Genomic DNA, 27,545 nt, shown 5'->3' with positions numbered 1-27,545 from the left:
GTCCCTCACAGTCAATTATTGCTGTGTGCTCTATAACACTTTGTGTAGCTGGCCTTGTCCTATATCGGTGTGTGAACTGGTCCTAGATCAGTTGGAATACAGCAGTGCCAAAGCTGGAACTCAGTACCAGTTCATCCGTTTAGAGCTGGTCTGTTGCGTTTACTGGTCATAAATCAGTTGAAAATACACCATGTTCCAAGGTGATAACTTTAAGTGTTAAGTAGGCCTACAGTATGGGACTGACGGTGTGCATTGCCAGATTGCAGTGGCGCTAACTCTGTACCAGGTGTGTGTATGTGGGAGAACTGTCTGCATTTTCAGCTGTATTGCTAACTGGCCCTAGATCAGTTATAGCTCTAACTCAGTACCAGGTAGAGTCTTTGTGGCTGGTGCTTCGTTGATACAGTAGTCTGACTGTGGGTCAGTGTGTAGGCTACAGTACTCACCATGGGCCTGAGCTGCTGAGCTGTGGGAGTACCCCAGGGCCAGCAGGGCTGTCTCCACAAGCTGGTTGAAGAGGATATCCTTCCTGACCAGGACAAACTCAGCATGCTCCTCTCTGTGTCCCTCCTTCCTCTCCAGCTCTTCACGCTCTCGTTCACGCTGCATCCCTCCGTCAGGCCCTGCCTGCTCGACCACACAGAACACTGGGATCATCAGACCTAGAGGAGAGGAGAGGAGAGGAGAGAGAGAGAGAGAGAGAGAGAGAGAGAGAGAGAGAGAGAGAGAGAGAGAGAGAGAGAGAGAGAGAGAGAGAGAGAGAGAGAGAGAGAGAGAGAGAGAGAGAGAGAGAGAGAGAGAGAAATTGACCAGAACGTTAGGCTAAGTAAATCTTATGCTAAGAAGGTAAAATATGATATATTATAATGTAATATATATTATATCTAATTAGGTCTGCATGGAATACTTTATATATATTATATGAGAAGTTCATTTGAAATTTGCTGATATAAATTACCTGAAACAATCAATGGATCGTTTGAATGGCTGTTTATTCAGTTTTGTAGTATACTTGTGTCTCTTAAATCCTGTTCAAGTAATAGACAGAAGCTAATCTAATGGCAAGGATATTCTTTAGATTAAAGGTGAAATAAAAATGGATATGCAAAGACATCATAAAAAGTTAGCAGAGAGAATCACCATTCAAAGAGTCAGTATGAATTGATAAGCTTGAGACTGCTTAACTATCAAAGTTATTTACATTGATTGAATGCCACAAGAGTACAGTTGGTGCTTTCTGGATCAAACGCTAATACAAGCTATTGTGTCCATGATCAGTTCTTCCATCATTTAAAGTTACACAGAATTCAGTGGACATGCTATGCAAGTTTCAACGGCTCTGCTTTGGACGATTTATTGCAAGGACTTGTAGATTATTTATAATTTAACTATTAATTTCATGGATTAAGCTGGAGCGTGGTAACCATTCCCAGAGTGATAATGGTCCACACAATACCTACATACTTTTCTGTGTTATTGACTGTACGTTTGTTTATCCCATGTGTAACTCTGTGTTGTTGTTTTTGTTTTTGTTATTGACTGTATGTTTGTTTATCCCATGTGTAACTCTGTGTTGTTGTTTTTGTTTTTGTTATTGACTGTACGTTTGTTTATCCCATGTGTAACTCTGTGTTGTTGTTTTTGTTTTTGTTATTGACTGTATGTTTGTTTATCCCATGTGTAACTCTGTGTTGTTGTTTTTGTCGCACTGCTTTGCTTTATCTTGGCCAGGTCGCAGTTGTAAATGAGAACTTGTTCTCAACTGGACTACCTGGTTAAATAAAGGTGAAATATATATATTTTTTAAATAAACAACTGCCCAGAGCCTTCTTTCACATCAGACCTGGCACAGTTACCTGCCCACAGGTCACCAACGTCGGTCGGGCAGTCACACAAACTGTCAAAGATTGCAGTGAGTAGAGGCCAGGAGTTTTTCCTGACCACATCAGCTGACATCTAGGGCTCTTTCGCTCCCAGCATCGAGGCATGATGTTTTTCACCCCATATTCAATATTGTTTCAACTGCTGTGGTTTTCTATGGAACTTCACCCTACTACAATAGTCATGTAGCACACTGTAGAATGATAACCAGCGACTATTGCTAGTGTTTACAAGTTAACACAATAGTCAACATTTAAAATAAACTAATTCTCAATCTTTCATTATTGTATCTCTTATTTTTAGTACCACTCCCAAAATCCCACCCCACTATCAGATATCACTATCCTTTTGACTCACAACAACCACATGATTCCTCCTTCACCAATATCCCTCTTTTTCCTGAAAGGCTTTTGATTGTAGGCCACCTGTCGACTGGCAATTAATTAAGGCTCTCACAAGAAATGAGGGTCTGAGCATTAGGCAAACTCCCAGCACTAATAATAAGAGTAGAGCAATACCACACGCACACGACGCAGCAGCACCATTAGAGCCTCTCTCTCTCTCCCTTGTTTTAATCAGTCAATTCCTATATTTCTATTTCCTCTCCATTAATCATCCCGGCTCCCAGTTCGATGGGCTCTTATGGAGTGAATTACACACTGGAGCTCTGTGCCAATTCAAGTAAGTGAATTTCCCCCAACAGGGAAATATAACTGTCAACACAGAGCAGCTCCAACCAGCTCTCTCTCTCTCGCTCTCTCTCTCTCTCTCTCTCTCTGCCAAAACCTTTCTCTTTTCCCCCACTCTCTCTCTCCCTCCCTCCCTCCCCCTCTCCCTCTCCCTCTCTCTCTCTTTCTGTAACTCTTAGTTTCTCTCTGTGTCTATCACCCTCTCCTTCCTTTCCTCCAGATCTTGTTAGTGGTGGAAATGTGAGGGAATGGACATGTGTAATACTGTATATACCTGAAATATATGCATGTGTGTGATCTATACTGAACAAWAATATTCATATGAGGAAATCAGTCAATTGAAATAAATTCAGTAGGACCTAATCTATAGATATCACATGACTGGGAATACAGATATGCCTCTGTTGGTTACAGATACCTTAAAAAGAAGAGGCCTCACAATGGGCCTCAGGACTCGTTGCGGTATTTTTGTGCTTTCAAATTGCTAATCGATAAAATGCACTTGTGTTCGTTGTCCGTAGCTTATGCCTGCCCACACCATAACCCCACCACCACCATGGGGCACTCTGTTCACAACGTTGACATCAGCAAACCGCTCACCCACACAATGCCATACACAAGGTCTGCGGTAGTGAAGCCGGTTGGGCGTACTGCCAAATTCTCTAAAACAATGTTGGAGGCAGCTTATGGTATAGAAATTAACTTTAATTTCTCTGCCAACAGCTCTGGTGGACATTCCTGCATTCGGCATGCCAGTTGCACGCTCCTTCAAAACTTCAGACAACTGTGGCATTGTGTTGTGTGACAAAACGGCACATTTTAGAGTGGCCTTTTATTGTCCCCAGCACAAGGTGCACCTGTGTAATGATCATGCTGTTTAATCATCTTCTTGATATACCACACCTGTCAGGTGGATGGATTATCTTGGAAAATGAGAAATGCTCAATAACAGGAATGTAAACAAATTTGTGCACAAAATCTGAGAGAAATAATATTTTTATCTGTATTGAAATGTTCTGGGATCTTTTATGTCAGCTCATGAAACATGGGACCAACACTACATGTTGCATTTATATTTCTGTTCAGTGTATGAATCTAGACATCTATTAATGTACTGTACAGCTGAAAGTGTGTATACTGTGTGAGTGTTCATAGGCCTACAGTGTGTTTGTGTGAATGCGTTCAATATTACACACGTGAATGTGAGAGTGCGCCATAGAACCTATATGCTGTATGTGACTGTGTGTGAGGCCCAGTCCTCATGGCTGGGCTGTGGTTTGGAGGAGACACATTGACTTTCCTACCTTCAAAGACAACCCCTCATTAAGACTAACCATCCAGTCCAGCTGCTGCCAGGGCAAAGGAAGAGAAGTACCATCTCCCTGTCTCCCTCTTTTTCCCCCTACAGTATCACACTCATCTCCAAGTTTCCTGTCTCCTCTAATATTCTCCATTGTGTGTGTGTGTACTATATAATCTCACACATATATTAACAATCTTATGTATGCAGAGTGATCGATAACCTAGAGAGGAGTATAAATCAGCTTTATATAGCCCTACTTTATTCAATAACCTCAGTGCTATATAGTTCCCTCAGTGCCCAAAGAGCACTCTTATGGAACGCACTAGATCTACACAGCACAGCCTGGTATGGGATTGAATTGATGCAAACTCAATGCTAAGGATTAGGCTTATTACACATTCCTATAAAATACTGCAATGGGCTTGTGAACTCTAGCGTGCATGGCAATGTGGAGTATAACTAGGGCCAGGAGTGTGTCCAAAACCCTCATTCTGGTCCTAGTTACCAGAGGGTAAGGCAAAGACAAACAGAGACTAACTATCAAGGTTGTGAGTGTGGTTGTATCCTGATTCTCCACACTTGCACACTCCCCATCATAGATTTAAAAAGCATTGGATTTGTGTAAAACATTGGATGGAAGGTAGTTTCTATCAATGTGTACAAGTGCATACGGTGGGTGTGTTTTGGCGCATCCTACCTCCCAGAGGTCTGTGTGGGTGGCCGTTGTGGCGTAGGAGGCGTGGCCCAGTGGGGCTCCCGTTGAGCTCCAAACGCCCCATCTTCCCTGGCGGGGGTCCACTGAGGTCCGGGCTGCCCCCCCGCCGCTCCCGCTCAGGACTGTCCTGCATGCGGGGGCTCTCCCCGCCACCACGCTCCATCCCCCTCCAACCACCAGGTGGGGCTACTGCCAGAGGGTAAGGGCCTAGAGGGGCACAGACAGCAGAGGGTAAGGGCCTAGAGGGGCACAGACAGCAAAGGGTAAGGGCCTAGAGGGGCACAGACAGCAGAGGGTAAGGGCCTAGAGGGGCACAGACAGCGAGGGGTAAGGCTAGAGGCAACAGCACAGGGCCTCGCTACAGGCAACAATACAGGATAAGGTGGTAGCCTAGAGGGGCACAGACAGCAGAGGGTAAGGAGACCTAGAGGGCACAGAACAGCAGAGTAAAGGTGCCTAGAGGGGCACAGGACAGCAGAGGGTGAACGACAGCAAGGCTAGAGGGGCACAGACAGCATAAAGGGTAAGGGCCTAGAGGGGCACAGACAGCAGAGGTAACGGGCTAGAGAGGGGACAGACAGCAAAGCAGAGGGTAAGGCCTAGAGGGCAAACAGAAGCAGAGGGGTACGGCCTGAGGGGACAACAGCAAAGCAGAGGTAAGGGCCTTAGAGGGGAAGCAGAGGGGTAAGGCCTAAGGGCACAGCAGCGAACAGAGGGTAAGGGCCTAGAGGGCACAGACAGCGACGCAAGTAAGCGGCCTAGAGGGGCACAGACAGCAGAGGGTAGAAGGGCGCCTATAGAGGGGCACAGACAGCAGAAGGGTATCATAGGGGCAGAGCGGGCACAGGACAGGCAGAGCGGTAACGGCATAGAGGGGCACAGGACAGCGACCTAGCAGAGGTAAGGGCCTAGAGGGGCAACAGACACAGATAGCACAGAGGGTAAGGCCTAGAGGGGCACAGACAGCAAGAGGGTAAGGGCCTAGAGCGGCACAGACAGCAGAGGGTAAGGGCCAGAGGGGCCACAGGACCAGCAGAGGGTAAGGGCTAGAGGGCACAGACAGCCGATAGCAGAGGGTAAGGCCTAGAGGGGCAACAGACAGCAGAGGGTAAGGGCTAGAGGGGCACAGAGCAGCAGAGGTAACGGCATAGAGGGCACAAACAGCGAGATAACAGAGGTAAGGCTAGAGGGGCACAGACAGCAGAGGGTAACCCTAGAGGGGCACAAACAGCGATAGCAGAGGGTAAGGGCTAGAGGGGCACAGACAGCAGAGGGTAACGGCCTAGAGGGCACAAACAGCCGATAGCAGAGGGTAAGGGCCTAGAGGGGCCTCGCCCCCCCACCCCCCTCCTCCCACAGTCGGTCCCCCCATCCCCACCGCCCGCACCCGCCCCCCACCACAACGCCACCACCTCCCCCCCCCCCCGCCTTCCTTCTCGCACCCCCCGCACCCCCCCCCCCCCCCGGCCTTCCCACCGACCCGTCTTCCGTGGGCCGTCCTACCCACGCGCCCCGGCCGTCCAATAGATCCCTACTCCTCTAGTTCTCTCGCGGCGTGGCGGCGGCTCTCCCTAATTTACCTTTAACCCCTGATAGCACACCCCGCTCCGCCCACTGCTGATCCCCACGCCCCCAGTCGCCGTCCCCCGGCTCTAGGCACGACCCATAAACCCCCCCCGCACCTGGTACGGTCCGCCCGCCCACCTGGCCCGTTTCGCCCTCCACGAACCTCAACACCTAATTCTGCACCACTTATAATGGCCTCATTGATACAGTCTCCGTCTGCCCCTTGCCCCCCATTGGCCCCCCCAAACCACCTCCGCGCCCTATCTCCTCCCCATACATTCCCCCCCCCTCCCCACCACCCGCGCCCCTACGCCCCGAGGCCTGCCCCTAAACCTCTCACATCCCCAGCCCTCTGCTACCCCACACCACCCCGCCCACCCACCTCTCGCACCCCCTACACACCCCCTCCGACCGTTATCCTGCTCCCCCTCACCCCCCAATTCACCACTCCAGAGCCCACGCCCCTACACCCCCCCCCCGCCCCCGCCCCAACCCACCCACCCCCCCCTCCCACCCTCCCTACCCCCAAGCTGAATGCCCGCCCCCCACACAAAGAGACAGCAGAGGGTAACGGCCTAGAGGGGCACAGACAAGCCGATAGCAGAGGGTAAGGGCCTAGAGGGGCACAGACAGGCAGAGGGTAAGCGCCTAGAGGGCACAGACAGCAGAGGTAACGGCCTAGAGGGCACAGACAGCGATAGCAGAGGGTAAGGGCCTAGAGGGCACAGACAGCGACAGCAGAGGGTAACGGGCCTAGAGGGGCACAGACAGCAGAGGGGTAACGGCCTAGAGGGGCACAAACAGATAGCAGAGGGTAAGGGCCTAGAGGGGCACAGAACAGCAGAGGGGTAACGGCCTAGAGGGGCACAGACAGCAGAGGTAACGGCCTAGAGGGGCACAACAGCGATAGCAGAGGGTAAGGCCTAGAGGAGCACAGACAGCAGAGGGTAACGGCCTAGAGGGCACAGACAGCGATAGCAGAGGGTAAGGGCCTAGAGGGGCACAGACAGCGACAATGAAGAAAGTAAAAGAAAGTTAAGGAAAATGGCAAAAAGATCAGTCCCCAAAAACTACCAAAATGATATATGAAAATACAATCACTAAGTTTTCACTCATACAGACATACTGTAAAGAATATCCCTCCCCCACATACCACGCAGACTTCCTCAGAGACAGAAACAGAATAGCCAAACATGTGGCTATCCTATCCCTGAAACCCCAGGCTTGTTTTAAGGAGCCTGGTAGCTTATCTGCATTATCAACAAACAGTTAGGCTCAACAGAACAGAGAGCGAGAGAGCGAGATAGCGAGAGACGAGAAAGACAGAGAGAGAGAGAGGTTCTGCACCAGCATGTGGGGAATGTAAACTGGGCGTGTGTGTGAAGGTGGAGGGCATTGGGTGGTGAAGGTCTACTCAACAGTAAGGGATTCCAACTATGTCTCTAGCCTCGCACTCGCACAGTCAGTCAGGAGTGACGTTTTGTTCTGGTGTGTCCCGAGAGAGACAGAAGAAGATATGTATAAATATACCGTGTGTGTGTGTGTGGTGTGTGTGTGTGTTGTGTGTGTGTGTGTGTGTGTGGTGTGTGTGTGTGTGGTGTGTGTGTGTGTGTGTGTGTGTGTGTGTGTGTGTGTGTGTGGTGTGTGTGTGTGGTGGTGTGTGTGGTGTGTGTGTGGTGTGTGTGTGTGTGTGTGTGTGTGTCGTGTGGGAATGGTGTGAAAGTGTGCCTCTGTGTGTGGTGGGCCTGTGTGTGTGTGCAGTGTCCTGGGATCAGTATAATTGGTCTGCCAAAGCGCTCATATTGGGATTGTCCATAAGAGAGGCTGCTAGGCAATAGAGGAGACCTGCCAATTATCAAAGAGCAGAGAGAACACACACACCCACAAGCCAAATGGACCGGTCATATTTGCATACTAGTCTTTGGACACTGCCAGCCAACAATGTGTGTGAACTATGTCTGAGTGAGGGAGAGAGAGTAGGTGGGCAGAGAGAGAGAGAGAGAGAACAGAAAAAGAGAGGAGAAAAGAGTGAGAATTAGAAAGGGGTACCCACTGAAGAGAGATGGTAAGAAGGTGTATTATTATATAGCACCTTTTATTTAGCAGCCTACGTTACAAGAAATGTGGGCGGCAGGTAGCCTAGTGGTGTGGCAGGAACCGAAAATTTGCTGGTTCCAACCCCCGAGCCGACTTCATGAAAAATCGGTAAATGTGCCCTTGAGCAAGGTAGTTAACCCTAATAGCTCCTGTAAGTTGCTGGATAGGAGTGTCTGCTAAATGATACACATTTTCAATGTTAAACAAAGAGAAAAGTAGTAGGGGAAGAAAATAAAAATATGATTATTTTGGGAGCAAGAGGGATGACCAAGAAATAAGAAATGTGAAGAAAGATCAAAACACATGTTTGAAAGAGAGGGATGATCTCCATCCTCTTCCCAACCAAAGCCCCACCCTCCTGATCGTTTTTACAGACCTAGTCTCTCTCTCCCTGCTAACGCTGTCATAAGTCCCCACGAAGACAATGTTTTCATGCTGTGGTCTCTCTCCCTCTCTTCTCCTTCTCCCTCTTCTATTCTCTTCTCTCTCTCCGGCTCCCGCATGGGGCAACGCCTCTCATTTCTCCACTACAGAGGAGAAAAACACCACCGACCACGGAACCCAAAGAAAACTGCCCACATACACCTCCAATCTGAGAGGAATTACGAGGTTGGGTGAAATGTCTAAATGAATAATAAATTAAAAACATTAGCCGTGGCGGGATTAAGAAGAAACTTTGCGTGGGCCCAAAAAAGCAAGTGGCTGAATTCTCTGGAGTTTAATAAGATCGGCATGAAGAAATATGAAGGACCTTTGAATGGAAAGAAATGTGCTCCAGTGCTAGCTAGTACAGTAGTTAGGATCTCCCTCTCCCTCTCCCTCTCCCTCTTCAACCTCTCCTCCCTCTCCTCTCCCCTCCCCTCTCCCTCTCCCTCTCCCTCTCACCTCTCCCTCTCCCTCTCCCTCTCTCTCAGAATTCACATTTTAACAAAACTGGCCAGCTCTTGTTCAAGAACAATAGAATAGCCACATATAAATGGTATTGCTATAATACACAGTCTAATGTAAACAGCTTCAGGAACAGCTATTCAACTCTCTCCTCCAATATAAACTGCATGGAGAGAAATTGGCTCCCAACCTCCTGTAAACTAGATGATTATTTACTAGCCACCAGGAAGGATATCATTTGAACAAGAAAGGACAAAACGATCTACAAGGACAGTAATAGGCTAGCCCCACATGCAAGCTAACCCAAGTCACAGTAGGAGCTTTAATCTATTCCCTGTAGTTTTATCTTTTGCATAACCTCTAATCATTGTATGTTGAAAGGGCCACATCCCTCGCTCACCCTGCACTCAGCTCCCCTCACCTCTCTCTCAGTACATTTGTGACAAACCTCTCCCCTCCTCCTCCCCTTCAACAAGTCCCAACCTGACCCTCAGGAGCCGACGATCCCAATCACCCCTCACTGCTGCCTGCCGGCATCTCAGCACCCGTCTTTCCTTCAGAACCTCCTCCACCATAGTCACAAATATTTGAGGAGATAAAAAAAAGCATTTCACATTTTCTTATGCCCACATACTGGGTGGCAACCTTAGAGATGGTGTCAACCTCAAACAGATCTACACTGAAACCTGTTTTAATGTGACGTTTGTTACTGTAAAGACCCAGCGAAGTCAACTTGTACTGATGAGGCCGATGTAGCCCAGAAGACAATGCTTTGCCTCTCCAATGTCCTGAGCATTAACCTGTCTCAAGACTAGACAGACCAAACCCACATACAGAAGCAGCCTCACTTTACAGTATGAATATCTACAACAAACCCTTCTCTTTTCCTTCAAACTCAGTGATCCGGTGCAACATTCCTTTTTCTGAATTATGGATAGTGTAAGAATGTGGAGTATATTAAATATTAAACCCGGTGCCAGACAATGCCTGTGGACCGTACTGAAAACAGAGCAGAGCCACCCATGTCTCATAGTGTCATTGTTTTCCTCCTTCACAGGACAACATGGGGTTTCACCTTCAATGGGAGAGGGGAGGGGGTTGGGGTTGTGTGTGTCTGTGGGTGTGTGTGTAGGTGAATTCTGTGTCCTAGCCTTACAGTGGAAAATATGAGTGCGTAGACAAAGTCATGCACGCAGGCACACACGCACACACACAAAGAGTTGTGTAACAGTTAAGAAGCACTTCCACATTGTACATGTGTGGGCAAAAGTAAATAGCTGTTCTCATGACAGCTTGATATATCAATAGATTTCATGACCATTAAACTGATCTGTTTAGCAGACCAGATATAACTGTTCAATAACTAGACCTTATCAAGTTCACCAGACATCATACCGTGTGGTTCTGGGAGATCTGCTGGGAGAGAAAAGCGGCAGTTAATGCTGAGTCGATAACATTTACATTTACATTTAAGTCATTTAGCAGACGCTCTTATCCAGAGCGACTTACAAATTGGATAAGATGTTAAATATCTGTCCAATAGGGAAGGACACACTGTTATGCCTTGTGGTAATAGAGAGCAGACAGGGAGGCATTTTTGAATCCCTGAGCAGCTATTTAGACAAACACTCTTTGAAATTCACTACTTTGATTATCTTGGACACTTCAGGTTTAATCTACAAAATAGGCTACTCCTAAATTCCACATTCTCATATAGACAAAACAAATACACACGCACAGACATAAGATCGCAAAGTAAAAATACAGACACACCCTTACTGATTGGAAAATACTACACAGCAATAAACACACCTATAAACAATACGTGAAATACACACACACACACACAAACACACGTGTAATTCTAAACCCGCCTACACTATACTGGACATAGAGCAGTCTTCATGATTCCATCATCATTTGTAATACTGGTACCATCAGCCAACTCATAATAACTATTATAATAGTCCCAATGACAGGGTGGAACTGTGTATAAAGTGAGTAAAAGGAGACTGTCTCTCCCTCTTCTCTCTTCYACCTCCTCTCTTTATCTCTGTCTCTCTCCTGCTTTCTTCCACCTCCTCTCTTTTCCTCTGTCTTTCTCTCTTTTCCTCTCTGGCTTTCTCTCTATTTCATCTCTTTCCCCCCCGTCTTTCTCTCTCTCTCTCTCTCTCGCATTTTCTGCTCCAAATTCTGTCAGGAGAGCGGTGCTCTGAGCACGTTGTGCCACACACAGGAGACTGAGGGCAGTAAATGCTGTACAACTGATGTAAGTGTACTTACAAACAGAAACTCTATGGAGTGTGAGAGAGAGACAGAGAGAGAGAAAGAGAGAAATGGATACTAAAAGAAAGATTGAGAGTAGGTGCGCACATGCTAGAGAGATAGTGTGTGTGAGAGAGTGAGAGAGAGAGAGAGAGAGGAACAGATAGTGAAAGGAATAGGGTGAGGTAGGCTAGTGGCAAGGCTTCCACATTTTTTGGAGATGCCCCTACCCAAGGTAGAACAAAACACAACCATGTTTTTTTCACATCTATGAAACATGAAACATGAATCAGATAGTTGTGCAAAAGTAGCAAAATTGATAGATATTGTGACACACCCCCTAAACTCAAAAAGTACTGAATAATGCCTGGCTGGATGGGGGTGGGCCAATAACTCATGTAGTCCAATATTGCAAACTCTGACATTGCTAAAATGTGGAATACAAGTAGTCGTCCGCATCTTCATACATCTTGTATCATACATCATACATCATATCTTCATACATCTTGGAAATATAGACATGTAAACACAGAGATACAATAGGTGGAAATATAGACATGTAAACACAGAGATACAATAGGTGGAAATATAGACATGTAAACACAGAGATACAACAGGTGGAAATATAGACATGTAAACACAGAGATACAATAGGTGGAAATATCAACTATGAATATTTATGATGAATGTAAGCTTTACTTTCTGGTGGCTGATTAATAGACAACTTTCCAAGTCATGGTCCTGCCTGAACACATCCAGCAGCACGTATTTTGATGTTGTGGCTGTTGTAACCGGCTCGAAGGAAAACAAGTCGGCTCAGACATTGTCACATCACATATAAATAGGAATTTTCTAAAAAAAAATCTCAGAATTGTGTACAACACTCACGCCATGAAGAGTGTTTTCATGTAAATCAATTTTATTCTGAATCTAATATGGCCAACATAATTACACTCAAACACCTTTTCCTGCATATAAATTGTTGTGGTTCATTTAGTATTGTGTTACTGGGTCTTTAAAAGGGTTGCATGTGGCTCTTGGTATAACTAGGGCTATGAGTGGCACTGCCATGCCTCTTGTGTTTGAATAGCTGATGTCAACTAGCTTTTCAATGTGTGTTCATGTGTTTCACAACACAAGCACATGGTAGCATAACCACATTACAGGAAAACAATATCTATCAATTGAATCACTTTTGCAGTAAAATATTTTTTCACAATCATCCCTTTCATAAATGGGAGACATTAGAGATGTGAAAAAACATGGTTGTGTTTTGTTCTACTTCGGGTCAGGGTAAAAAGGGTTGGCCACTAGCCTAACGGGTAAGAGATGGTGCAAGAGAGCAAGAATTTGGACAGACAGGAAGACACACAAAGAAAAAAGTAGAGGAGAGGAGAAACATTGTAACTAAGAACACAGACAAATATAAATTAAAACAAAACAACAGATAAAACAAAGTAAATGAAACAACCGATAACACATAAGCCATGGAGATGCAGAGAAAAAAAGCAGAGAAAGGCTCAAACTCCAGAGAGACAAACTTACAGTAGCTCTTTGCCGCCATGCCTAGCCCCATGCAGTAAACCACAAAGCCTGTACCACTCTAGCCTATCTATTCACGGTGTGATAGACTGTATTCATGAAAGGCTCCACCACAGACAAGCAAAGCAGAAAGGGAGAAGGGCTTATGACACATTATTAGTCATATTACCAGGAACGATTAGATTAATCACATTACTGAACGTACACTCAGCAAAGCTCTGTTCTCCAATAACCACCTGGGGCATGTCCAAAATGGCACCATATTCCAAATATAGTGCACTACTTTTGATGAGCTCTCTATTGGTCCTACTCAAAAGTAGTGCACTACATATGGAATAGGGTGCCATTTGGGATGCAGCCTGTGTTACAGCAGGGCTATCAAACTGTTGGCTAATGCTGCTCTCTATGACAGAGATAAAAGATGGGTAGAGGGAGAGATATTAAAATCAGTCTCTCTCTGTATGTTTGTGTGTGTGTGTGTACTGGGGAGGAGGGATTGTCAGAAAGCTTCTGATCACTGGCAGGGCTCTACGCTGCCATTTTTTACAAGAAGCACATGTGCTCCTAAGTATAAAAAAATAGGAGCACATGAATACATTTAGGAGCACAATAAAAAATATTCAAAGTATTAATGACAAGAATTGCCAAGAATGACAAAATAGAGGTTTAAGGAGCACCAGAAAAATKTATTTTTAAGATGGAGATGTAGCCTACATTGGGCCTATATGAATCCTAGCTACTTTTGAAGCTCATCTCCWGAAGAAGCTCTCCCTTTTCCTTTCTTTCTGTTACACTAAATGTTGTCTGAGGGCACTGGTGCTCCAAAATTAAAATCCCAGGTAACACAGCACAATATTTAGGAGAATATTTGACCAAAATGGTAGCACTGTAGAGTCTGGCCCCTGACTGGGTATTAATATGATAGCTCCTCCTCACAAGCACCAACCTTTTGGCCTGACATGAATCTATACTGACAATGTTGCACCACCACATTAAAAACAACAACAAACACAATGTGATATACATATATATATATATATATATATATATATATATATATATATATATATATATACAGTGCCTGACTTGACTGAAATAGGTACTGTATATAAACGCAACATGTAAAGTGTTGGTCCCATGTTTCCTGAGCTGAAATAAAAGATCCCAGAAATGTTCAATAAGCACAAAAAGCTTATTTCTCTTCAATTTTGTGAACACATTTGTTTACATCCCTGTTAGTGAACATTTCTCCTTTGGCAAGATAATCCGTCCACCTGACAGGTGTGACATATCAAGAAGATGATTAAACAGCATGATCATCACACAGGTGCACCTTGCGCTGAGGACAATAAAAGGCCACTAAAATGTGCAGTTTTGTCACACAACACAATGCCACAGATGTCTGAAGCTTTGAGGGAGTGTGCAATTGCCATGCTGACTGCAGGAATGTCCACCAGAGCGGTTGCCAGAGAATTTCATGTTAATTTCTCTACCATAAGCCGCCTCTGTCATTTTAGAGACTTTGGCAGTATGTCTAACGGGCCTCACAACCGCAGATCACATGTAACCATGGCAGCCCAGGACCTCCACATCCGGCTTCTTCCCCTGCGGGATCGTCTGAGACCAGCCACCCGGACAGCTGATGAAACTGAGGAGTATTTCTGTCTGTAATAAAACCCTTTTGTGGGGAGAAAACTAATTCTGATTGGCTGGGCCTGGTTCCCCAATGGGTGGATCTGGCTTCCAAGTGGGTGGGCCTATGCCCTCCCAGGCCCACCCATGGCGGCGCTCCTGCCCAGTCATGTGAAATCCATAGATTAGGGCCTAATGAATTTATTTCAATTGACTGAAGAGTTAGAGAGAAGGGGAGAGAGAGGGGAAGAGTTGGAGAGAAGGGGAGAGAGGGGAAGAGTTGGAGAGAAGGGGAGAGAGGGGAAGAGTCGGAGAGAAGGGGAGAGAGAGGGGAAGAGTTGGAGAGAAAGGGAGAGAGGGGAAGAGTTGGCGAGAAAGGTTGAGAGTTGAAAAGAGAGGGGGAGAGTTAGAGGTAGGGGGAGAGAGGGGGAGAGTTGGAAAGAGAGGGAGGAGAGGGGGGAGAGAGGGCGAGAGCCCTTCTGGCAAACATGTTTAGCTCTCTCATAAACATCTCATTTGATAAGAGTTAACAGCAGGACTTTATAACCCCACCCCTTGTGCGCACCCACACACACACGTAAACAGACACACACACATATACGCGCATGCACCTACACACAAACACACAAACACACAAACTGCAGCCAGCACACACACACACAACACAGGCTGGCTGCTTTGACACTTCCAAGGACCACACACTGACTCACAGGCACACACATGGGACCCCAAGCCAGCCCTCTGAATAATACAGCCTGGGAACACACACACACATACACTGTGACGACAGTAGTCTCACACACCGTAGCCTGAGGTCCTGTGTATCATGTGCAGTGTGGACTGCAGCGACGGGCCAACGCCACAGCAACTAGATAAACTACACAGTAACAACCCTGCTACCTACATCAACAGGACCGCTGCCTGGCTCACACTACATGCCAAAGCTAACTCAACTCAGTCCCACCGCAGCGGCAGCTCGCACCAGACTCACACTACCAGGAATGGCTGTGGCTCAGATACAGTTGATATAGTCAAAGTCTTTGGTTAAAACTATGACACCAAAATGCACTTTTATGTCCTGTACTTTATTTACATATGCCATTTAGCAGACACTTTCATCCAAAGTGACATAGAGTGCATACAAAAATGCATACATTTTTATATGGGTGGCCCCAGCAGGAATCGAACCCACAATCATTTGCCCTAAGAAGTGGCAAAGACTAAATACGAAGTTATTATTAGTGTGCCCTCTATTTCCCCATAGACCATCCCTGCTGATATCTAATCTGCTGTTTAATAGCATAGACACACCCACTCTTGATATGTGAACACAGATAGCATGGGTTCACACAGGAAAAATAGACAGAGAGGAGAGAACAGAACAGAGGGAAGAGGGGAAGCGAACAGGATATCATAGAAAAGGGGGATGAGAGGAGGGAAGCAGTCATTGTGAAACACATTTACAGGGTCTGTCTTAAAATTAGTCATAAAAAGAAAGGGTGGATTGGAACACAACAAAGACCAAGTTAAAAGGGCAAGAATCTGTGACAAACAAAATAATTGAAAATAATGGCTTCCTGCTGTTTATAAGTTAACCTTCATCAGTGCAGGGTGGAGTGAGGGGAGGGATGGCGCAAMAAATGCAGCGGTGACAAGACTTGTTGATAGCGTGCTGCTTTTGACGCAATCTTGACGCATTCAGTTATGTTCCTATTTCATCATGAATGAGTGAATCCTGTCTTGTATCCCCAAAACGTCCACATTCAGTATCCAGTAGATTCTGATATGCTCCTGATATTTTGAAATGATTTAAATAACTGTATATACCAGATACCGTATTTCTGGAGTGAGAAAGTTAAGCAGAAATAAGTTTGCTGAAGTTGCTCTGACTTCAAATGTTCAAATTGGAAGATGCGCTTTGCTGATGATGCGCTTGTGATAAGCTAACTGAAGATAGTTTCCATTTGGGTAGACACACGTAGGCTATAATAATTCAGGGTCAATGACAGTTTAACATTATCTTCATGAATTGACAGATATTACAGTTATGAATTCCCATAACTCGAGCGCGAAATACGAGTAATGGTTGGAGAAAACGCCCTGCGAAAAGTCACGGCTTTCCATCTATTCTATTTCATCTATTCCTTCGGTCATGATACGAATTTGCGCACGCTATATGGTCAATTCCTGTCCAATGCCGATCAAATGTGAGCACTGCGCCAAAATCGCAACATCTAGGCAMATTTTAAACAGAACGAGATCTGGTGTGACTGACAAAAAGCTACATCTTAAGAGCTGAAACGAATTAATTTTTCTTTGGGCTTGGCATAGACTTTTGTTGGACTGCTTCGGGGCTCTGTTTACTCAAACACATAAGATAGACAGGAAAATAGTCGATGATGACATGTGTAAGAAAATAATGCTTCTAGCCCACTTACTGGTGGCAACTGGCAACAATAAAACTAACATTCCTGATTCCTTTCTCTACTGTACTAGATTTGGCCTACATGCATTTACCAGAGCTACTCCCCAAAATGAAATAAATGTAGACTACTTGAGTAAACTGGTTGTGGGCATTTCCAGGCCGAGCACAGTCAGTCTCTGTGTAACTTAATCTTGGGAGCTGATCACTGGGTTTTGAATCCACGTATTTATTTGAGAGTTTGGAACTTAATAAGAATAGCTTTTAGTACCATTTAAAACTATTGCCACAACAATTGTTTTTGACATAATGGTGGGAGCGACAGTTTCCCATTTAGGCTAAAACGCATTACTTCAATCCCTGATCGCATGTTGAACGTATTGATTGCAGGAGAAAATGTAGACCTTAATTAAGCAACATTTCTGTTGAAGGGTCGCCTCCTGTCAGAATTGCATGTTTGGCTGCCCGTGGCGTGGCCTTTTGACTATGTCTCACAAAAAAAACTCGTATAATTCGTCTGTGCCCTTGACCTGACGGTGCAGAGACTTGAGTCAGAGGCCTTCTGTTTAGGATAGGATCAGGTGACCCGCCTCTGTAAAAATTAGATTGGCTAGCCTATACACTGTCCCTACTGCCAGTGGCATTTATAACTTTGCTGCATTACGATCAAGTATTATCAGTCTATATGCCCAAGCTTTTCTCGTTAGTAGGCTATTGGTGGAGGTTGTATTAGCGAAAAGCAAGCTATGCCTAGTAACCTACAGGAGATTGAAGTAGCCATGGAATATTAGACAGATATAAAATATATATTCCCATATACCATTACGTGCTTATTATGCCACTAATCAATTCATACATTATACGATTTAAATATAACAAATAGCCTATCACGCACGCCTCTTTCTTAGAGCTTCTACGATGACCTACAGTTAGTTAGACAAGTTACCAAATCGTTTAATACTGCAGGGGAAACGACAGGCTTCTGCTGCTACCTCGCAGTCTAACCAAGGTRAGAGAAGCAAACTGGGTCTGTGAAAATTATTCAGCCACCCTATGAGGATAGTGGCAGATCAATCGAAAGTGCTTCTTTATTATTCAATTGTCTATACCAACGAATTTTGGCATATAGGTTTTATAAGGGTGCTTAGAAGGCAACGGTCAAAATTAATACTCGTATTATTACATGTAGGCCTAAGCTATTGGATGAATTAGAATACATTTGATTATATTTAATATAGGTTTCAAATAATATAGGCTAATATCCATCAAATGAAAATACAATTAATTCACGCTAACTGATTACATTATTTAATGAATGAATGAACGAGTTAATATTTATCTTTTCAGTAGGTTTAACTTCAGGATTGGAAATTAACGTAATTCTAAATTCAAAACTCGGCTGTTAATTTCTAACTTCCAAGAAGTAATGGCTCGCTCATTATTTTAAATGTTATAGAGACGTGCAAAAAAAATGCTAATCATGACACAGTGTATTGTGTGATTTTCCTAAAACTACAGCTAAATCCAAATATTCAATAAGGTTAAATATTAATCTAATGTTAAAAGTAAAAGACAACATAAATGAACACAGAGATACACAGACACAGACACAGACACAGACANGACAGACAGACAGACAGACAGACAGACAGACAGACAGACAGACAGACAGACAGACAGACAGACAGACAGACAGACAGACAGACAGACAGACAAATATAAATAAGTATGTTCCATATTGGGACAAACACGCACGTTGGCGAGAGTAGCAGGTCTCCTAGACAATCGGTGAATTTACAGGTTATTCTCTCAAACATTGGAACAGTAGATATGCTGGAATAGCATGTGCAACCCAGCCTATGCAGGATAGTTCATTCATGATTTGTTTGGAAAAATTTGCATTACAGAGAAATAAAAAGGGTAAAGAGAAACCTTGTTGTGACTTAGGGTCAACTCTACTCTGAATGAGATGCTTCTATTGATACATTCTTATGAACACTGAATAGGTTTTTTAGAAAAACTATTCCAACGGCAGCACAGAAAGAAAATGGAATCTGTGTCTACATAACCTATTTTTGATTGATAGGCCTACGATAAATATAACACTTTACAACACACATGGAGTTATCAAAGTAACTGTTTCCACTTTATTACTCAAAAATGAAGACGTTACCGTTTCATCAACTGAAAATGTGCAATCCCAAATGTAAAAAGTAGTCAAATAATCATTTTTTTTAAAGAAACCGCATACATAGCTAGAAATGTTTTCCCCGAGATGTTCCCTTTGACCTTTCTAACGCACGGGTACCATCAATCAGATTAACTAGAATGATACATTCCTAAATAACCCACATGTAGCCTATGTGAAATGATAATTATGGATATTGAATAATAATCATGAGATGTTATAGTTAGTTATTATTATTAATCAGTAGGCTAATTAAATAATAACTGTTCTCATTGTCATTATTACATTGGACTATTAATATAGGCCTAATAATAATAATAATAATACATTATGTAATAGATCGTTTTGTATGGTGATGAAAGCTGTGTCCAAATAGCCTACATTGTTATGGGGATTAACTGACCAAAACAATATGAATTGGAGATACGATATGCTACAGGCCTATTAATAAAGATAGAAACCAATAGCCTACAGCCATTATAGCAATCTTCACGGTAAAGGACATTGTTATTAGGCCTATGTTGTACTTTTCAATTAACATCTGAAGGTAAAATAATAAACTATAGCCCCAGATAGGCTATTTACCCCTAGGTGCAACAAGTGATTTCTCTTTCTCGTAATCGACTGCATTACTGCATAACATCGCTGCTGCTGATGTGTTGTCAGAAGATATACAAGATTAATGGCTTATTACAATGAATGTGAAATCGATGGAAATGGTCAGGTTAGTCATTACGGAACACCTCTGACTAGTACTCACTGTTTATGGGGTGTCTGTACCTCTGCTGGCCGTTGAGGAGGCTCTGTCCATTGATTAAAATGATTGAATCCAGGGCTGGGCTGCGTCGGGTCCACGACCGGCAGAGATCGGCTGGAGTCTGTGCTGCTGGACACAACTTCGTGCCCCAAGCGCTGGATGTGAGCGAGTCCGACAGAAATGAGAGAGATGGGAGACAAAGGTAGACAATGTGCGTTGGTTTATTGTCTGTGTGAGAGTGGGGTTGAGAGTGGTGTTCGCCTCAGAGCGAGAGAGAGAGAGAAAGAGAGAGAGAGTGTGTCTCTTTCGCTCGAGACCAGTGCGTCGAGGTTTGCTTGCTGAGTGCGCGGGGATCGTGCTGGAGTTCGAGCCGCTGCGTCTCSCGGCGCAGAGAAACGTGTCAACCGGCCAGTTGGAGTCGTTTGATCGCACGTTGTGTCCTGTCGTCCCCGGTTAGACACGGCCGAGCCACAAATCGGTCCTCTTCTGAACTCGTGGCTTCTTCGCCGGCGGGAACAAGGAAAACGCAAAACGCATCATAAGGAAAATGTTCAAGTGAACAACAGGCAAAACAACCAAGTTGCTCAAGCAAAAGAAAAACAGACCGAAATCACAATGTCTGCGACAAAGAGAAGGTGTTAACTAAAGAAATCTCGATATAACAGTCACAATTTCGCGCAAAACAATCTGTGTGTCACTTTCAATCTTTCCCGTGCCAACGGGCGCGCTAACTGACAGCGCGTTCACAAAAGAGGGAGGCGAGAGGGGTGGAGAAAGAAGAAAGCAAGCGCGGGGGAGAGGGGAGGGGCGTCAAAAGTAATTTGGCCTATTCCTCAGCATGAGCATTTCGTGTCTCGCTGTAAACCCTAATATTCTGCACTGACTTGTTTTTTTCCCTTTCAAATATTTGATTTGGATGTGAGACTGTGAGCCATCGCCATTCCCACATTTTTGATTTCGGATACAATGTGTGCCTTTGTCAGTAGGTTAACTTTTATATGAAGAGTTTTTTAAATAGATTTTACTATTTAAATCAGGACATATGCTGTTGCGCCAGATACAAGTTGTTATTACTGATAATAGCCTATTTAACAATAAATAGTTAGCCTATCAGGAATGCAGATGATACAGAAAGGCCTTGGTCTATAGGTTTAATTCCATGCTCAACAAAGACATCAGTAGTCTAATAAACGTGCATATATTGTAGCCGTCCCTGTCTCTGTCTGTCTTTGCCTGTCTGTTTTATTAGATGTCTTGTGTAAATACAGCAGGAGTGCGCTGTCAGGGGAAATCATTGCATAATAAACTACATTCTTGATCGACAGATGTCACCGGCTTTTAATAAATAATGAGGCCAAACGGTCTAACGAATGAACGGCTCTCCCCAGGTCGTCGTGACTGCAGTACAACAAGGAGAGGGCCACACAAAACTGTCTGTCCTAAATATTTGATGAGCTCGTTTCCGCTTTCGTTGTGGCCTAAGGTCACTTTCGATACCACATTGTGTGATGGTAGGTGAAAACGTRAGCATGTCAGTTTACGGTTGGCACGGTGGCAATACCTTTACTTTCGGTGTCATTGCAAGACTCCAATCCTTCAGATTAAATTGGATATTAGGCCTATAAATAATGTTTTTAAAGAATGATGTAATGTGTATGCTAAAGGAGTATGCATGCACAATAGAAAARTACCTATGTTTTTTTGTTTTTATAAACACAGTCAAAACTTGGAAACATTTGCAAAAGTTTTGACACTGCATGTRAATGCTAAAGGGAGTCTAGATGCCAGGGTTATGCCCATTTAGCTGCAACTGACGCAAAAAAACTCGGAATGCCAGTGTGACACATCACATTCATGGGCACCAGTACATGTGAGGACCAGCCACAATGATGCTACTAATGTCTTCGAGATGCAAAGCTCAGCCAACTTGATAACTGAGTCTACAGGCTCGAGAGGGTCTCGGAGGGTCCACGTGCGTGCCTGCAAGCCAGTCAGTCTCAGAAAGAGAGGGGGGGGGGGGGGGGGGGCAATAGGGGGCATGGGTTAGGAGATACTGTGCGCATGCAGCAATATTTAATGCAGTCCCAAACGCTACTTTTGGTCATCCTATTACAATTTGCAGTGTTTCGTAATGCATGAAATAACAATTGGCGTTTTGATTTAAGGAATCGATTAGACAGTCTCTGAGACTACAAATATTGTGAAAACGCTTGGGTCACATTCGTTTTTTTTAAGTGGCGGCCCAATGACGTCAAACATCATGACGTAAAGGTCAGACAAAACTGATCCAATTATCGTCTCGGAATGAACGCAAGACTGATCAGCAGCAGCCGACGTGAGAATATGAGAGCTGGTAGAGACTGATAGCTGGGCTAAAAAATATTTAAAGTGCCAGAGATGGCAACTTGGAATCATGTCGTTGTGGTTACAGTGCTATCTTTGCCAACTAACTCACATTGTTAACATCCTTTGCCAACCCCTCTCCCTAAGTCACATCCATAAAACTCTAAATTGTCCAATTCAATATAATTACCAGTAAACTGGAATGAGTGGGTCGCAGAACCTTACCTTGTTTGGAGCACTCCAATGAAGGTGTTATTAACAGCTCCGCGAACGTCGACAGTTGCGAGTTCTGGAACCGTCTGCTGATCGCAGTGTTCTCGGTGCAGAATACACGAGATGAGCGCTGGGTGGCGTGGAGGACAGTGGTGAAACACCAGACGATGCCGTAGCTCATTCGTCAATAATATTAAATATGTTAATGGATGATGATGTAGCAGTGGTGGCGAGAGAACACTGTCTGGTCTGTGCGTAAATTTCCTCAAAACGCTTTCGGAACTATATAACATTTAAAAGTATAACTTTTGTCCAGACAATTGCCAATTTATCATTGATTGTAAAATATATAGACCAATTTATCAACGTATGACTTTGGGGGCAGGCATTTGAACACATGCATCTCCATCTCCTTATCGTATGTGTGTATGTGTAGTGTTGTAGTGTGTATGTGTGTGTGTGTGTAGTGTGTGTGTGTGTGTGTGTGTGTGTGTGTGTGTGTGTGTGTGTGTGTGTGTGTGTGTGTGTGTGTGTGTGTGTGTTGTGTGTTGGTGTGGTGTTGGTGTGTGTGTGTGTGTGTGTGTGTGTGTGTGTGTGTGTGTGTGTCTGTTAACGAGTTGGGGTTTGCAAATGGTAAGGGGATGGTATAATTAAAATATTTAACACAGTGCGCTAAACCCCTACTCCGTTTTCTGAAGTGATCTTTAAAATATTTTTTTCTGCAGTGAGAACATTTTGGGGCGCGAAATGCTCGACCTCAGTTTATATAAAGAACCGGTAGAGTTTTAAAGGTCCTAAAGCTACACTGTGGCCGACGTGACCTCGGAAAATATGTAATTTGTTAGACCAATGGTTTTAACTTAACCTAAAAATGTTCCCCTTTCAAATAGAAAATTAGAGGTAATCTTCATTTATATGTCAAAACGAGCCGTTTAATTAAATGGACGTGTTTGTGTCTCCTGGCAAAAAGCGAAGGCTTGGCACGAAGTGTCACTTTTACGCAGCAATCTGTGTGTATTTTTTTGTCACAAGGAGAAATATTCTTTACGCACCACTAAACGATAGAGACGTGTCATTTAAAATGTCTCTAGAAGAACAGACAATCAAAATGGTAATGTCCTTACAAGTGAAATAAGTGTTGTCGAAAATACTTTATTTGGTAGCCTATAGAATGTGATCTTTTATCATCATCATCAAATATTATTATTGATATAGAGCCTATAAATCATTTATAGCCTACTATTCTTATGAATATAATTCCTATTTTTGTCTGACACGGAATATGACTTCATTTATAATTTACTTAAGAACATATTTAAATATGACTAAAACTGTATTAGGCTGCCTATCAAACGATACGTTTAATTGCTATGCTATTTTTTTGATTTTACCTTTATTTAACTAGGCAAGTCAGTTAAGAACAAGTTCTTATTTTCAATGACGGCCTAGGAACAGTGGGTTAATTGCCTTGTTCAGGGGCAGAACGACAGATATTTACCTTGTCAGCTCGGGGATTCGATCTTGCAACCTTTCGGTTACTAGTCCAACGCTCTAGGCTACCTGCCGCCCCATGAAAGGCGCTTGCCATGAAACTTAGCTGCTATGTAGAAAGGTGCTTACCCGAATTTATCACAAGGATTTTCCTAAAGTCAGATGTAATGAAATAACTAAATATTTTATAACTGCTGAATACCTACAGTTTGAATTGTTTCGCAGACGTTTTTCAAGAAAGAAGAAAACAATACACAATGCATGCATTTGGGCAAAGGTGAATGGTTAAAAGAGGATTAGGATTTTGCATTTTAACAATTAAACTATATGTATTTAAATWATCTCATAGGTCTTATCAGATAACTAAAAATAAATAGGCCTATACAGAATAATTGGACTGAGCGGTGACCTGTATGAGTTTATCATTATTATGTCGCTAATGATTAAATCCCTAATTTTCATAGCCATTTAAAAAAGAATATGGATAGCATACTGTGGATAATACAATTCTCGAACACATTTMGTTTCAGTACTAGGCCTATGTGGGGAGAGAAGTGAAGAAATAGGATCTATGTGTGAATATTCTTCCGTGTATTTATTCAACGAAATGTTTTGCTAACTGATGTGCATTTCACCTCGTGCAAAGCAGCCATTCCATAGCTGTTTTGGTTCGTCTAAATAATTGAACACTGATTGGGGACTCCTTTGCCTTTGCATCTCTCCTGCACTCACTCCACTCTATTTATTTTGAATTTCTTGGGAAACTGGGAATCTAAAAGTATAAGACTGCTCAGAGGCAGGGAGGCAGTAGTAGCAGTGAGCTCAAACTAGCGTGAAACTTTAGAATGCCGTGAAACAATGAAAAATTGATCTCGACAATAGCCCCAATAGAAAACATTCAGAAAGAACGATTTCAATAATTTACAAGACGAAATATCCCTAAAGCGTTTGTAAAATATGATAGTAAATATGAAGCATTTAGGGCAATTGAGCACACAGCATCCCAAGGTAAAATGAAAGCCTTATCTTGGGTGCCAATACAAATAGACCCACATTGGGATGAGAGAGGAGAGGCCTTGCTGGGAGGTCTGCATGCACAGGAGGACCCGGCTCCAATGAGCCTCCTGGACGGGCTGACTGAGACGGAGTAGTCACTGGATGTCATCTGATTCTAAGCCCCTYTGTGCCCATTGCGTCACTCCAGCCTCCAAATAAGAATAACAGTCTTTTATTTATTTCCCATTGAAGTCCCTGCTAGGATTTGATAAGAAATGATCCGGTGATTTGACGTAGACCTCCGGCACAAAGCTCATTTAATTTCAAGAAGTCAGCAGAATAATTTCAAGAAGAATGCATCTGGAATATGTCAGCCTGATGCCGAATTAGTACCGCCGTTATGACTGTAGCTTATGTGTGTGTTGTGTGTGCAACAGGTTAACAATAGTGCTGAAATGAACCGAAATGGCAATTAAGATAATGTATGCTCCTATAAAATAGCCTGCTAACGCTTCCTATGTTTTTCATTGGTCATCTCATTTGCTCAGTGTATAGTGACAGCGAGACACCAATATAGTTCAACCTGTCACTTCATGTAGAAATAGCACGACTGTGTGGAGGTTTATGGAATAGCAAGATAATGGATTGCACACGTGGTTAAAATATAAAGGGCGCATGGAAATCATTTTTGCATTGAAGACATGATATTGTCTATTCACAAACCAATACCTGACACGACCATTTCCTGGAGGTAGAAGAATAAATAGGCCTACTGATAGTCATTTTCTGTCTAACATATAAACTAATAAAATACTACTATTTTTGTTGTGATATTTATAAATTATTATATTTAACATGTGGCTATTTACAGTTTATATATATGTACCTGTTACAGGTTACAGTTATAACCAATAAACAAAGACAACATCTGACTTAACCCATGCCTGGTGGACTCCCACAATTTTAACCAATAGGATAAACCTATAGTTTTAATGGGGTTTTTCGAACCTGAAGGATAAATAATTGAATGGACATGGTAGGCCATGGGGTGCCAATCGAGCTGTGCACAAAGCCACAGGCCAAGGAAGTCTGTGAAACGTTTATTGGCGAATTAAAATCGGCAGGAGGGCCACTGCTCCCTGCGGTCACAAACACCAACATGGTCATTTAGTATACACTACAAATGGGACCACACATTCCTCTAACATGCTGGTATTGTAAGGAGTATATTCTCCGTGCTGAGAGGTGATATGGAGAGCAAAGGGGTCAATATAAATTCGAGCAAATAAGTTAATAATAATAATAACAATAATAATATAATTAACATGTAAATAATAACATCGACCACGACAACGAGGAGGCATAATAATAATAATAATAATAATAATAATAATAATAATAATAATAATAACAACAACAGCCATTAATAATAATACAATCATTCCTCGGAATAGTTCATTTAATGCACGTAAAACGTAGGCTAAGTATTCAGTAAAAACATGGTCTAAGCACGGTAAACCCTCGCATTAACGAAAATATAACTGCTCAATGAACCATGGCTTAAATCATCTATAATTGGAGACGAAGGAAACTAATGCAAAACGAATGGCTGACGTTACAACACAAAACAGACAACTAAACAAAATCTTTAAAAAATAAATACATATTTTGCAGAACCCCAATTTCTTAAACCAGATTCTTGACCTACGTCAATGGTGCAATGTAGGCTATCTTAATTCATAAGGATATATTAGGCCATGTACAATTCAAGTTGGGAATAGGCATGTCATACGATTCAAATTGGAAATGGGCAGGTCACTCAATTGTTGGCATCAATATTTGCATCACATGGTCCAATGATTGCACATGATTTGTCGACAAAATTAATTCATAACTCATAAACACGACCTTCAAATCCATTGCCAATCTTGTTCTACACCGATTATAGCCCACCAAACACCATTCACAAAAATAATTATTATAGACCAGTAGTAGTTGCCTATGTAGTCTTCCACCAAAGTATATTTGGATAACTTGCTATCGAAATATACCAAAATATAAAGGGCACAGCTCGACTATATCAAATGCAAAAGGAACCGTTTGCGTTTGGCGCATGAGTGGACATTACAGTGCACTTGAATGAATCTGCTTCAAGTGATCCACGACTTTCTGGGAGTGAACTAGAGACGTGTCTAATGGCTTGTTTTTAAAGGATGTATCTCATTGCCGGTTAGGATTAATTTATATTTCAAACAACATTCTAATAGACGCAGTGGCAGTTGGAGTGCACCTTTAGCCGCAGTCCAAATTGTTTCCATACAGAGGTCATGACTCCGAGTCCATTATTGCTCCGAAGCACCATTTTTCACTAAGCGCCTCCTGCGCTATAGCGCTGCTTCCGCGACTCACGACGGTATGCTAGAAAGATACAGTGGTTTACTACATATGGTTAACATCACAAATACTGTTTACTCTGCACATAGCCATATGTGGTATCTATGCGTTTAAATGCTGAGCTTATTGTCAGCCTGCAGTGACAATGTCTCTAGACCCTTAA

The 27,545-nt window shown here is 43.3% G+C and overlaps 1 protein-coding gene across 1 annotated transcript in view; it reads right to left on the bottom strand.

The window, feature by feature from the left end:
* Positions 1–20,201, bottom strand: part of LOC111976797 (DNA-binding protein SATB2-like) — a 54,980-nt gene extending 34,779 nt beyond the window's left edge. Inside the window, 3 exon segments of the mRNA XM_070448051.1 lie at positions 447–662; positions 4,571–4,795; positions 19,949–20,201. Of these exon segments, the coding sequence (XP_070304152.1) occupies positions 447–662; positions 4,571–4,751 (397 nt within the window). The 5' untranslated portion in view covers positions 4,752–4,795; positions 19,949–20,201.
* Positions 20,202–27,545: the final 7,344 nt, after the last annotated feature.

The sequence above is a fragment of the Salvelinus sp. IW2-2015 genome, linkage group LG2, assembly GCF_002910315.2.
Source record: "Salvelinus sp. IW2-2015 linkage group LG2, ASM291031v2, whole genome shotgun sequence".
NCBI classification, from domain to species: Eukaryota; Metazoa; Chordata; class Actinopteri; order Salmoniformes; family Salmonidae; genus Salvelinus; species Salvelinus sp. IW2-2015.
This window is presented reverse-complemented; position numbering and strand designations above follow the sequence as displayed.